The sequence below is a fragment of the Diceros bicornis genome, chromosome 20, assembly GCF_020826845.1.
Source record: "Diceros bicornis minor isolate mBicDic1 chromosome 20, mDicBic1.mat.cur, whole genome shotgun sequence".
Taxonomy (NCBI): Eukaryota; Metazoa; Chordata; class Mammalia; order Perissodactyla; family Rhinocerotidae; genus Diceros; species Diceros bicornis.
Genome location: NC_080759.1, coordinates 5,953,168 through 5,965,919, shown reverse-complemented (window position 1 = coordinate 5,965,919; position 12,752 = coordinate 5,953,168). Strand labels below are relative to the sequence as shown.

The window sequence follows — 12,752 nt, the reverse complement described above, 5'->3', positions numbered from 1 at the left end:
AAGGAGACATCAGGCACATCCCAATAACCACGGAGCCTCGATTTCGCCACTTGCAAACTGGAAGCAATATCAAGCTTTGCCCAAAGCGTGGAGCCCAGATCAGCAAGGGATTCACTTGCGCATGCGCCCTTACTCACATGCCCTCACGCGCCGGAGCACGCTGCTCCGCCCCCTTTTGCAGCACTCACCGCGACACTTTACGGCCCTCTTCTCCTATTCCTCCAGCGAGAACACGCCCCGCCCCGCCCCTCGTGCCCAGCAGGCCCCGCCCTACTCCGCGTGGATTGGTTGTCCGTCTCTCGAGTCCCGTGCTGACTGGCTCGTGTCGCTGCCACTCCCATTTCAGCCTTGTGGCGCGCGGTCGGGTGGCTACCGGCGGGCGCGTGAGCGGCGGTGGCAGGGCGGCGGAAGTGGCCTGCGAGCCTGGTGCCCGCCGACACCATGGTGAGGGCAGGGTGACGGCGAGGACTCGCCGGGAGGCAGGGGACGTGGCCGCCGGGGGCCCTCGGGGCGGGCGCTGGGGCAGGGGCGACGTGGAGCGAGCGTGCATCTGGGCTTCGAGTCCTGCCCCCCGGCCCGAGCGAGGAAACTGAGGCCGGAGAGGGCAGAAGGGCTCTCCCAGGCCGCCTAGCACGTCAATCTCGGGGGACGTAGGGCTGGGGGAACGTGCAGTCATAGTATAGAGGCCTAGCCGCAGTCTTCCCATTTTGCAGATGGGTAAACTGAGGCCGGAAAAGGAGCGGACCCGCCGAAGTGCCGGGTGAATGCAGCAGAGTGAGTTTTTGGGCGAGGAAGTGCCTTTGAGTGCATCCGACCCAGTCTAACCGCATACGTTGGAAAGCTGGAGCTCCAGGAAGTAGGAGGCAGGTCTGAGTTCTCAAATTAAGCCGGGGCTTAATTTCAGGGCTTGCAAGGCCTTTAGAGTGTTAGTAGCATAATCTCCTATGCTTTTCATTTCCAGGCTGAAAAGCAGACCCAGAGAGGGAGTTTGCTTCTCTTAGATCACACAGCATGTCATTCCAGGGGGAGAGGGGGCATTTTGAGCCAGGGGTGGACTAACTGCCCCCTCCCCATTCACAGAAGGAAAAATTGAGGCTCTGACAGGAAGCCTCTCCAGGACTATGCTGCTCATTGGTTGTGGAAGTTCTGGATCTAGGCCAGAGAGTGCCTGTGTCCCCAGTGTATAGAAGGGAAACAGAGGCCCAGGCAGAGGACTTCAGAGCTGGGCCTTCTGGGAGAGTGCCTGGCCCGGCAGCACGGAGTCACTCTGGGACGGTTGCTGCCGGGTTCTCAGAGCCAAAAGTTAGTGAAGGTTCTCCATAAATCCTGCCAGCTGGTGTAGGAATTCAGAGAAGTGAGTGGGTCGCCTTCTGCTGAAAGGCAGGGTTGGCCTGAGGGAATGGGCAGAAGCAGAAGGATCCCTGTTTGTTAAGCTCCATGGAGGCAGGATCTTTGTCTTTATCTCTGGTGTATTCCCAGAGCCTAGAACAGTGCCTGTGCTAAGTACAGACTCATTTCTTCAGCCTGAAGAATGTCCAGGAGTGGACAAGAGAGGACACACTGCCAGTTCCTTGTGGTCAGGGCCGGGCCACAAGCAGGAGTCTGGGTGTGTGTGTGGCGGGGGGTGGGAGGGGGTGGTCCAAGACGGCTTCCTGAATTGGAAGCCTCAGGAAGCCATTGGGTCTGGATTGGTCTAGACCTGAGAACCAGACCCCAGACGCTCTGAGAAAGCCCAGAGAAAGGAATTCTCTGTCCTGAAGCTTTTCCCACCTCCAGATGTGCCCGTCTTCCCTTGAACTGGGTGTCTGACGTGTCCCGTCTCCCTTGGCACCTTGACACGTCTTCCTCTTTCCCATGGAGTTTTAAGTTCTCTGGGATCCTTCCCTTCCTCTCGCCTCTGCTTCCAGCCCAGTGTGGGGACGAGGATGTAGAAGAAGGCAAGACAAGGCCACTGTCCCAGGCCGGTGCAGCCTTGGAGGGCTGTCCCGATGCCACCCCTCCCCCTCGGAGCCTCTCCATTCCTTCTCTGTGTGCTGGGCAAGTATCCCACCCACCCCACGTGCCTCCCTGGCAGCACACGCATTTCCCTTGTGTATTTGTTCAGCAAATATTTACTGAGTCCCTCTCGCGTGCCTGGCCCTGAGCTTGGTGCTGGACGGAGTCCACACCCTCTGAGTTTTCCAGTCCAGCAGGAGGCTTGGTGTTCCAGTCTAGCCAGGGAGACATAATAAATAAACAAGATAATTAGAGACTGGCTATGGCCTATAATAGAAACGGCAGAGGGCGGCCCAGGTGGAAACCTTGTTCCCTGGATGGGGTTATTATGAAGGCCTGGCCAAGGGAGGTGACGTTTGAGCAGCCACCAGCCTAGGGGAGGGAACCGCAGGAGCAAAGGTCAGGCGGCAGGAACAGGCGTGGCGTGTGAGAGACAGGGTGGGCCATTGTGGCTGGAGCTATGTCAAGCCTGGCCTGGTGGCCTGCCTGGAGAGGGGGAGTGCAGGGAAGTCGGGAGGGTGGGGCAGGCGCTGGTCCTGTCTGTGTCTCACGTCTTCTCAGCTGCTCTGTGGCTGGGGCACTGCCGGCGACAGAGGAGGCTGTGGGTCCTCCAGGGCTGTGCCGCCAGTAGCTGGGACAAGGTGGTGGCCTGAGAGAGGCTGTCACCAGCCTAGAAGCTGTGTGTGGCTTAAAAGGACGCCTGCCGGTCCCCCGCTGACAGCCATCAGCCTACTTTCATGGCTTTACCAGGACCTTGCTGTGTGTCCCCGGGCAGGTCCCTCTGCCCTGGCTGCTGGGACCTCATCTAGAGGGCCTTGGCTGTACTGCTCCAACCCTCATCCACCTCTCAGCGCTGAGTCCGTCTTCATTCTCGCCTTCCACTGCTGACCTGGCCCTGTCCCCTCTCCAGTGATCTGGGCAGAGGATCTAAGCGTGTCATCACCCTGGTCCAGATTCCTGTTTCAGACACGAGAAAAGAGGCTTGCCTGGGATAGCCGGCAGTTTCTCTGTAGTACAGGCAACGTGGGCACGTGGCCCCTGCCTGTGAGTGTGGGCCTCCTGTTCCTCCTCCGTGGCTCGCTGCACCCAGGCCATGTCACATGGATGCATTCCAGATGAGGGCCGGAGCTGCCGGTGCCACGTCAGGCCCCAGCCTGCCTGCCCGCCCTCCTCAGAGCAGCGGCCCCTTCTTATCTCGGCCCTCCAGGAAGCCAGTGCAGGAAGTGGGCTTGGGCCTGGCTTCCTGCCGGCCTGGACCTCCCTGGTTGGCTCTTCTCAGGGAAGGGCCATGGGATGTGGGATTCCCCGCCAAGTGCTGCCATGGGGAGCCACCCTATGGAGTTGAGGGCCACTTCCAGCCTATCCATGGCGAGGCTTTCCAGTTCCCACCACCTGGTACCCAGCCATGAGGGCGGGCGGACTCCCCTGTAAAGAGCTTCTGGGCGGCAGGCCCGCTCAGAGTCGCCAGGGCAAGGGGTGGTGAAGCCGTGGTCCTCCTGGAGGCAGGTTCTCATCTTCGGGGCCCTCGGTCCTGATCCTTCATCAGGCAACACTGGATGGGCTGTCACTGGATCCCAGATCTCAGCACTGCCACCTGAGTCTCGCTCTGGAGACCCAGAGTATAGGTCGTTACTTGTGTTCCCGAAATGGAAAGAGCTGATTTTTTGCAGTTATTGTTGTTATGTAAGGAAATTCAGCAATGATGGAAAAAGAAATATCTCGAAAGCTCACCTTGTCTAGGTGAGTTTTAAAAGAGATCATACCTTATCTGCCATCACTTGTGGTAACCACAGGCTTTTTCTGGAATGTTTCTTCCCCCTCACCTGGTGAATTCTTCTCTCTGAAAATCCAGCTCAGATGTGGCCCCGGTTGGGGTGGACTCCCCATCATGCCTGGCTGAATCACTCTCGGTCCAGTCGGGGCTACCCTCTGAGGCGTGGGCTCAGCAGAGCTGGCTGTGGACAGATGGGGCCAAGCCAGGCTCTGTCTCCTGCTAGCTCTAGTGTTGGGCAAGTTCCTCAGTCTCTCGGCCTCAGTATCACCATCTGTAAAGTGGGCGTGTTAATAACCATATATGATGCTGAAAATGAAAGGCCTAGGGCTGCATGTATGCACACGGATGCCTCAGAGACGTCTGCTGAGCAAAGAGCAGAAGGACGTGTATGCTGAGATGCTATGGATAGGCCTGGAGGGCTGCACCCTGGCCTCTCAGGGGTGTGCCTATATGCAACACGAGTTAGAAAGCAGTGCCCGGAGTGGTCAGCGCCGGGACCAGGTGGGGGCCGCCTCTGGGATGGGGTGGGGGCTGTTTGAACACTTGCTTTCCTAAACTGGGAGGCAGGTGTCTGTCTGGGGCAGGCAGGGTTAGGAGAATGCATTTTCTGTTGGGACGAGGGATGTGCGCTCCCGCACCCCAGCGCTGAGGTGTCCCTCAGATCCCGGGGACTGGAGGCCCAGCCCTGCCTGGAGGCCGGGGCTCCCGCGCTGGTTGAACAGACAAGTCACGTGCCTATATTTGCCTTACAGCTGCCCTTGTCGCTGCTGAAGACAGCTCAGAATCACCCCATGGTGAGTGCCTGCAGTCTAGGACAGCGAGGGTCCGAGGGGCCAGCCGACCCTGCTCCCTGCCTGTCCACGAGGCAGCCTGTTCTCTCCTCCTTCTCACGTGTGTCAGGACCCGGGTCCTTTCTGCCGCTTATACAAGTAACCCAGGCTTGAGTTACACGGGAAGTGGAGCCCCTCTTCATTAATCCCAGCAGCTCACCCCGTTCTTTGATAGACGCATGTCCAGACTTGCAGCATGTATGTGAACATGAACGTGATTTTTTTAAACACAGATGGGGTCACTTGAAACACATTGTTCCCTCAAGTACCTTTGTCCTTAATGGCACACTGTGGTCTCTGTCCATATGTTCTGTTTTCTTGTTTTTATTATGTAATTCACATAACATACAATTCAACCTTTTTTTTTATTTTTGTGAGGAAGATCAGCCCTGAGCTGACATCCATGCCAATCCTCCTCTTTTTGCTGAGGAATACTCGCCCTGAGCTAACATTGCTGCCCATCTTCCTCCACTTTATATGGGATGCCACCACAGCATGGCCTGACAAGGGGTGCACCAGTGCGCACGCGGGATCCAAACCCAGGCTGCTAGCAGTGGAGCACGTGCACTTAACTGGTAGGCCATGGGGCCGGCCCCCAATTCAACCTTTTAAACTGAACAATTCAGTGGCATTTGTATATTCACAATGTTGTACAACCACCACCTCTATCTAGTTCCAGAACATTCCCATCACCCCAAAAGGAAACCCAATCCCCTTCCCCCAGCCCCTGGCACCCACTAACCTGCTTTCTGTCTCTCCGGATTTGCCTGTTCTGGACACTTCCTGTAAATGGGATCACACACTATGTGGCCTTTTCTGTCTGGCTTCTCTCTCAGCATGAGGTTTTTGAGGTTCATCCACGGTGCAGCGTGTGTCAGAGTTTCAGTCCTTGTGGACGAATGACATTCCATTGTCTGGGCAGACCACATTGTGTTTATCTGTCTGCTGATGATGGACGTTTGGGTTGTTCCAGCTTTCTGGTGATTGGTGACTATTTTGGGTGCTGTGAACGGTTGTGTACATATCTTTGCATAGATGTGTGCCTTTGTTTCTCTGGGGCAGATACCTGAGTTGACTCTTCTCTACACCTCAGCCTTTTTCTAGCAACAGCATATCTTCAGAATGGTGTGCTACTTATGTGTTTTCCCAAAACACATCAAAATAGACGAGCAACTATTGCAGTGAAAACCAGTGTTTGCAGACCACCACAGCTCACGCATGTGCCCTCAAAGGGTGCCTGCCCCTGGGCCAGCCCCGTGGCTTACTGGTTAGGTTTGTGCGCTCTGCTTCAGCAGCCCGGGGTTCTCGAGTTTGGATCCCAGGTGCGGACCTACACGCCGCTCATCGAGCCATGCTGTGGCAGTGTCCCATATATACAGTAGAGGAAGATAGGCATAGATGTTGGCTCAGCGACAATCTTCCTCAGCAAAAAGAAGAGGATTGGCAACAGATGTTAGCTCAGGGCCAATCTTCCTCACCAAATAAAAAAAAAAAAGGGCACCTGTGCCAGCCTGGCGCCTGGCCACCCTGAATCAGTGGCCACCCTGAATCAGTGGCCACTGTTACCCTAACCTCACTCATTCCTTTAAAGATTTGTGGTGTGATTGTTTGTTTTCTCTTTTTCTTTTTTGCACAAAAAAAATGGTTTCATTGTAGAAAGTCTAAAATCCCCAGCAAAGTGTACAGAGGAAGCAGAACATGTCACCTGTAAGACGGGCCACTGGGGTCTAGGTGCTGCAGGCTGTGGCCACCGGGTCCCGAGAGGAGCTGAGGATGGGTCCGAGTGAGGCCGAGATAGTGGTGGCCAGCTCTTAGGGGCAGGGCTGCACCTCTTGGGGCCCACAGCTGACTTGGGGCCCGTTCTCTCCAGTTGGTGGAGCTTAAAAACGGGGAGACATACAACGGGCACCTGGTGAGCTGTGACAACTGGATGAACATCAACCTGCGCGAGGTGATCTGCACATCTAGGGTGAGCGCCCCGTGCCCCGGGGTCTGTGCCCGCCGCCTGGGGGCCCTTGGGTGGGCTGGTCAGGCGGGCAGAGGGCGTGGGGGCAGCATGGCCGTGAGTGCGCCTGGACCTGGGGCATACTGAGCCTCAGCATCCTTGCTTCCTAGTGGGGTGGGGTTGTCCCTCAGCCTAGCACAAGTTGGCCTTCTAGGGGTGGGGCTTGTGGGAGGGGTGGGGTCCAAGTCCCCCTGTGTCCTGGACTTGTATCTGTGGGGACGCTGCCCAGGCGGGTGCTGAGCTGCTCGCTGGCCTCAGCTGCTGTGTGTCTGTGGGTGCCACCCCGACCAGGAAAGACTTAGGCCTGGGGGCACTCCCGGCTATGAATCCCTGCTGCAGGCCCACCCCTCCTCGCCAGCCTCTGCTACCTTCCGTCCCGGCTATGGACGGGCCCTGGGGGTGTGGCCGATGGGGTGTCCAGGCCACTAGGGGGCGAGGGCAGCCCCGTGGCCTGTGGACCAGGAGGCTTGTTTACCTCCTGAGGCCTGAAACCAGGAAGTGCAGGACCAGGAGCATCACTGGGCAGGCCAGGGCTGAGGGACAGTTCCCTGGGGTCACGGCCTTCCCCACTTGAGGATGACCCACAGAGCGATGAGGACGAGGACAGTCGTGAAGGCAGGGCTCCCTCCCGCTAACCTGTGCCAGGCTCTGCTAGAACTTTCCTTCCACCTTGATTCTAGTCTCTGTCTCCCTGCCAGCAACAGTCCCCCCATAGGGAGGAAGCAGCTGGGGGGCCCAGCCAGACCGGGGCTGCCTTGAGCCCGTGGGCAGCGTGCCCCCAGGACTCATCACACTAGAGTACAGCAGAGCCCGGGGCAGCCACCCTCGGCCCTGCTCTGTCCTGGACAGTTCACACCCCCACAGGTAGACAGGTGGGCCTGACTCCCTCCCCTCACCTGTGCGGTTCTGGGACCTGCTTCTTGTGACGGGACGTCATGGGGGGCCTGCCTTCCTCACCAGCCTGCTAGAAGCTTCCTCCTGGTTTTCATGCTGCACTCCCAGCAGTGAGTGTCTCGGTGGTTCCAGTGTGGCTGGAGCAGACAGTGCCACAGTGCATAGCCCAGCACATGTCCTTCTGCACCTGCCCAAAAGGTCTGTGTCTGCTTCTAGGACCTGTAAGTAAGCACCGGGTCTCAGGGTGAGGTCAGTCTGGCCTCTGTGACCAGCCGAGACTGGGCAGGCCCCCTCCCTGAGCTGGCGGTTGGGAGGACCGGCTGGTATGAGGTTCACATTCACTCAGGTGGTCCGGCCTCCTCATCTGTAAACAGGCGAGAGCAGCCTCTCCCTCCCTCGGGCAGTGGGCGGCAGGATGCAGGGACCCTGGGAGCAGAGAAACCGCGGAAGAGCTAGGGTTGGTTGGGAGGCACTTAGCTTAGCCTGTCGGCTGCCACTACAGAAAGCAGAGGAAGCCCTGGTTCCCATGGGGAGTGTGCTGAGCCCAGCCTGTCCTTGGCTGAGGGAGAGCCCAGCGCTGAGCGTCCAGCCCCAGCCCTGGGCTTCCGTGGAATCATTCTGTTTCTGTCTGGCTGTACTTTGCATCCCATGGACTTGGCCCCCTGCCTACCCTTTCTGGGAGAGGAATCCCCTGAGGCCTCGTGGGGTTCCTATGTGGGTTGGGGGCTCATGCGTGTTCCTGGGAAGAGTCAGCTCCTGAACATTCTGTTTGTCCCGCTGAGCGCCTCCGCTGGGCCGGACCAGACCGGCCCAGGCACTGCTGACGAGTGTCATGCAGGAAGACTAGGGGTTTCAAGGAGGTTGGCAGGCAAGGCCTGAGGAGGGCCAGAGTTATCTGGACAAGGAAAGGTGGGAACAGCGTGTACAAAATGCTGGGGGCAAAAAGCCCATGGTGTGTGTTCCAGAAGGTTCCATCTGGAAGGTGTGTTGAGGGCTGAGAGAGGGCAGCCAGGGTGGGGCTGGACTTTGGGCCCTCGGGAGCCGCACTGAGGAGTTTAGACTTCATCCTTGGCCAAGGGGGCCCTGATTGGGTTTTAAGCAGGGAGATGTCTTGGTCTGATTTCTAGGGCCGTAGGGGAGGAGAGGGCTGCCCAGGCCTCTGGCTCAGGGCATCGGGGGTGGGGCTGGGGAACTAATCTGATGGGCGAGGCCCTGAGCTCCTGCCCAAGTGAGGCCTGAGGGGGTATGGGGGGCGGGTGCTAGTCACAGGGTGTGTGGGGGGGGGGCGGAGGCAGCTGATGTCCTAGGAACGAGGGCTGGTGTTGCTTGGGAGTCTGCGACTTTGCAAGCCCCTTCGTTTCCCCAGCCTCCCTTAGCTCGCCTGAACACTGGCCTTGTTGGGAGCTGCCCCTGGTGGGCCGCAGACCCGCTTCTCCGACCCCGCCCAGCCCTCTTCACCTGCACACAGGGTCCGTATCCTATGTCCCACTCCCAGCTCAGACCTTGTCAAGAGATACTTCTTGGATGAATGAATGAGTCAGGGCACGTAGAGAGGGTTCCAGAAGGTGGATTCTGGAGGGCTGGTGGCAGGTGGGGGGTGGTGCTGGGCCTTGGCGGTGTCTGGTACATGGGGCAGCCCCACCCCTCTCTGGCTTCAGGCTGTGGGTAACCAACCCCATTCCCCACAGAGGACAGGCGAGGACGAGGAGGCCTCCTCCCACGTGGCACACGCTGGGCAGGGCCCCGGCTCCTGCCCTGCCTGCCCGTCCTCTTGTGTGAAGGGTTGTGAGGGTCTGGCGAGATGGCGCTGGCGGGTGGCCCGACCCCGTGTCGGGTCCCGACTAAGAACTTGGCAGCGTTCAGGGCCGACGCCTGTGCAGGGGGCCTGGGCTCTGGGTGGGAACGGGCATGAGGGGGTGGGTGCCGCCCTGGCTGTCTGCACCTACTCTGCAGGGCCCCCCAGGTCGAGCCCCCTCTGCCCCCGTAGGACGGGGACAAGTTCTGGCGGATGCCCGAGTGCTACATCCGGGGCAGCACCATCAAGTACCTGCGCATCCCGGACGAGATCATCGACATGGTCAAGGAGGAGGTGGTGGCCAAGGGCCGGGGGCCGCGGCGGCCTGCAGCAGCAGAAGCAGCAGAAGGGCCGAGGCATGGGGGGCGCCGGGCGAGGTAGGCCCTCCCTCCGTTCCCCGCTAGCAGGCAGGGCGGGGGGGGGGGGGCGTGTGTGTGGCTGCAGCACGTGGCTTCCGTCCCGGCTTAGTGTTGACATTCTCGTCTGGTGCCCTCACGGTGCCGTGGGCCCTGCCTCTGAACCCCCCTGCGTAGAGCTGGGGGGCATGACTCACAGGGCTCCTTTGCCAAGCAGCCGATGCTGCTGATTGCTGTCTGCCCCCACGCCTCAACCTCCCCCCCAGCTCCCCAGGGAGCCCCTTGAGCCCTGGTGGGCAGGGCTGACCCCCACCTGCCGGCCAGCAGCGGTCCTCACTGCCATAGTGGGGTAGTGTCGGCACCCATGCAGTGCCCATGTGGACCTGGGACTTGAGCCCTCATCTCAGTGCCTGCCTGTGTCTCCTGGTAGGTGCTCTGGGCACAGCACCTCCCTGAGCCTCAGTTTCCCCTCTGCAGAGAGGGTCTTGTGTCCACCTCACTGGGCTGCTCACACAGCACCCTTTCCCTGCTGTGGCCTCATTATACAAAACTGGGATCTTGTCTTTTTGATAGACTCCCTCCCCCACACCCGAGATTATAAATCTGGCATAAAATTCAATTTGTTGTGCAGGCAGCTGGGGCCTGAGCCCAGAGGCTGTCTGCCGGCCCCGCCCCTGCCCGCCTCGTGTGCTTGGAGGCCCTGGCTTTGTCTTCCCTCTCCGGGGCCTCCTGTGTGCCAGCTCAGGAGTGAGCCGAGGGAAGAGGGCGGGTGGGAGGGTTGTGAAGGCCTGGGCATAAGTGGGCTCAGGAGACTCAGGCCAGCTGAGGGCCAGGCTCTCAGCACTGGGGGCCCTGGTGCTGAGTGAGCCACCGGGAAGGGCAGGGAGGGCGGGGGAGCGGCTTGCTTGGCTCTCTGAAGAGAGGCCACGGGCCCTCAGCGGCAGGTGGAAATCCTGCAGAAGCCCCCACGTGCTGCAGCTCCACTTGGCAAAGCTGTTCTTGCCCTGTGCGAGGTGAGGTTGGGCAGCCCCTGCCACCATCGGCCTCCATCCTCAAGGGGCCTGCTGCATGTTGGTGACAGAAGGGGGCCTATGTGCACATTTCCGTGTCCCCGTGCCACCCCAGTCCTTCCAGGACCTCCCTGAGCAGGGGGCACACCCTGTCCCCCACTACGCCCTCCCTCCAGCAGCAGTGCCACGTGCTCCCACCTCGGGCCCCACATAAATGTCCTTTGGAAACATGGCCTCACTGCAGGCTGGCAGAGATTGGAGGGCAGGAGTCCCCTGTCCCCACCCCTGGGGCTGACACAGGAACCCCAACTGTTTCTCTCCTGGGCGAGCAGATGTGGGCGGTGCAGCCCCCAGCCTCGCCCTGCTGCCCAGGTCTCTGCATTATCCTGGGATGAGTCCTCCCCTGTCCTTGTTCACGCTCCCCCCTCCTCCTGGAAGGCCTTCTGGCTTTGTCCTTCCAATGACTGTCCCCTGCCCTGGGCCCTCTCTTCCAAGAAGCCTGCGCCAAGCCCCGATGTGACTTGGTGCCAACCTCTGTCCTCCTGGTCTTGTCCTTTGTCACACTGAGAACGTTCTGAAGCACCACCCATGCCTGGCCCTGGTCAGACGCTCCTTCCCAGGTTCTCAGCCCATCCTTCCCACCAGAGGTGTGACTACCGCCCCCACTTTACAGAGGGGGAAGGGTCCCCAGTCTGTGTCTATAGTGGGGCCTCCAGGCCCAGCTCCACTGCAGCCCCCACTCTGTCCCACAGGTGTGTTTGGCGGCCGGGGCCGAGGTGGGATCCCGGGCACAGGCAGAGGTCAGCCGGAAAAGAAGCCGGGCAGACAGGCGGGCAAACAGTGAGCCGCCTCTCCACACCCGAGAGACTGAGCCGCCAGCACCACCATCGCTGCCACTGGCATCTGCTCCCACCCCCAGGCCTTCTTTCTGCTCGCCAGGTCACCAGTCTGTCAGAACAACTCAACCAAGATAAGAGGCCACTGTTGGGGGGGCCCCCCCCGTGCATTTTGTGATCTTTTTTACGTAAAGTCCCTTTTTTTTTTAGCCAGCGTTTCTACAGCTGGAAATGTTACTCCGTGCTTCTGGTTTTGAAAAGTCACAGCTGACTTGATTCATGGAAGATCCTGTGTTTAATGCATCCTTAAAGCCGTCACTCTTGTTTTAAGGGCAGGTGTATTCCCAACAGGTTTGTTTTGCATTTTGTGCCGGATTCCCATGTGGCAAACAGACAAGAGGTTTTTATTTTAAGCTCTTTGCGCTGAGGTTGACAGCCTCCGGAGTTTCCTGAAATTGCCTTTTCAAAACAAATCCAGACAAACCGATGCCTCAGAAGCTGTTTCGGGGACATCACTGGGTCCTGCCGCTTCGCTCCCTCTCTCCCTGTTTGTGTTAGAAAAATAAAAACAAATACAACTACAAACTGCAAATCCCTAATTCCTTTTGAGTCCCCAGGCCCAGCTGGTGTGCAGTGTCCTCAGAAAGCACAGCCCAGCAAGAGAAGTTTCCTTTCGGGGGCTGTGGCCTGTCTCTGAGGGGAAGCATTTCGACAAGACATTGGTTCCATGTCCCTGGGCGTCCTCTTACTGGCATCTGGGCAGTGGGGGCCCTGCACCAGGTTTGCCTGTCACCCTCCCCTCTCTGTAGAGGGAGTTGATGCTGGGGGGGGGGGGGCGTGTCGGGCTGGAACCAGCGTGACACCCATGTGGCCTGGCCTTGCCACCAGCGTTCCCCCCTCTGTCCCCGTTTTGCAAGCACCCTTCACACCCCAGTTCACTGAGAGAGAAGCTGTGGCAGGTGACTGCCTGGAGGAATGCAGGAGGAAGCCTTTCAGGAGGCTCTGACCTCTCTGGGTCCTGCGCGTCTGTCGAGACCTCAGTGATTTGCCTGAGACGCTGAGCCAGCAGTTTTATAAAATGCTTCCGGTGACATGGTCTGCGGACCGATTTGACTTTTGTAAGTGAAGGGAACCGCAGGGACAGCCGGGTGCTGTGAGGGAGACAGCCGCTCCAGCCAGTTCCCACGGATTCTCCTAATTGTCACCGTGTCGAGACGTGCTTTGAGGGTGGTTGGAATAAAAGGCATTGTTGCCCCG

The 12,752-nt window shown here is 59.0% G+C and overlaps 1 protein-coding gene across 1 annotated transcript; it reads left to right on the top strand.

Annotated features, from left to right (window-relative positions):
* The first annotated feature begins 342 nt into the window (after positions 1-342).
* LSM4 (LSM4 homolog, U6 small nuclear RNA and mRNA degradation associated) lies at positions 343-11,588 on the top strand. The gene is given in 6 exon segments (XM_058563771.1): positions 343-444; positions 4,522-4,563; positions 6,470-6,568; positions 9,486-9,605; positions 9,607-9,670; positions 11,412-11,588. Coding segments are annotated over 6 exon segments (420 nt in total). The 5' UTR covers positions 343-441; the 3' UTR covers positions 11,504-11,588.
* The last annotated feature ends 1,164 nt before the right edge of the window (positions 11,589-12,752 follow it).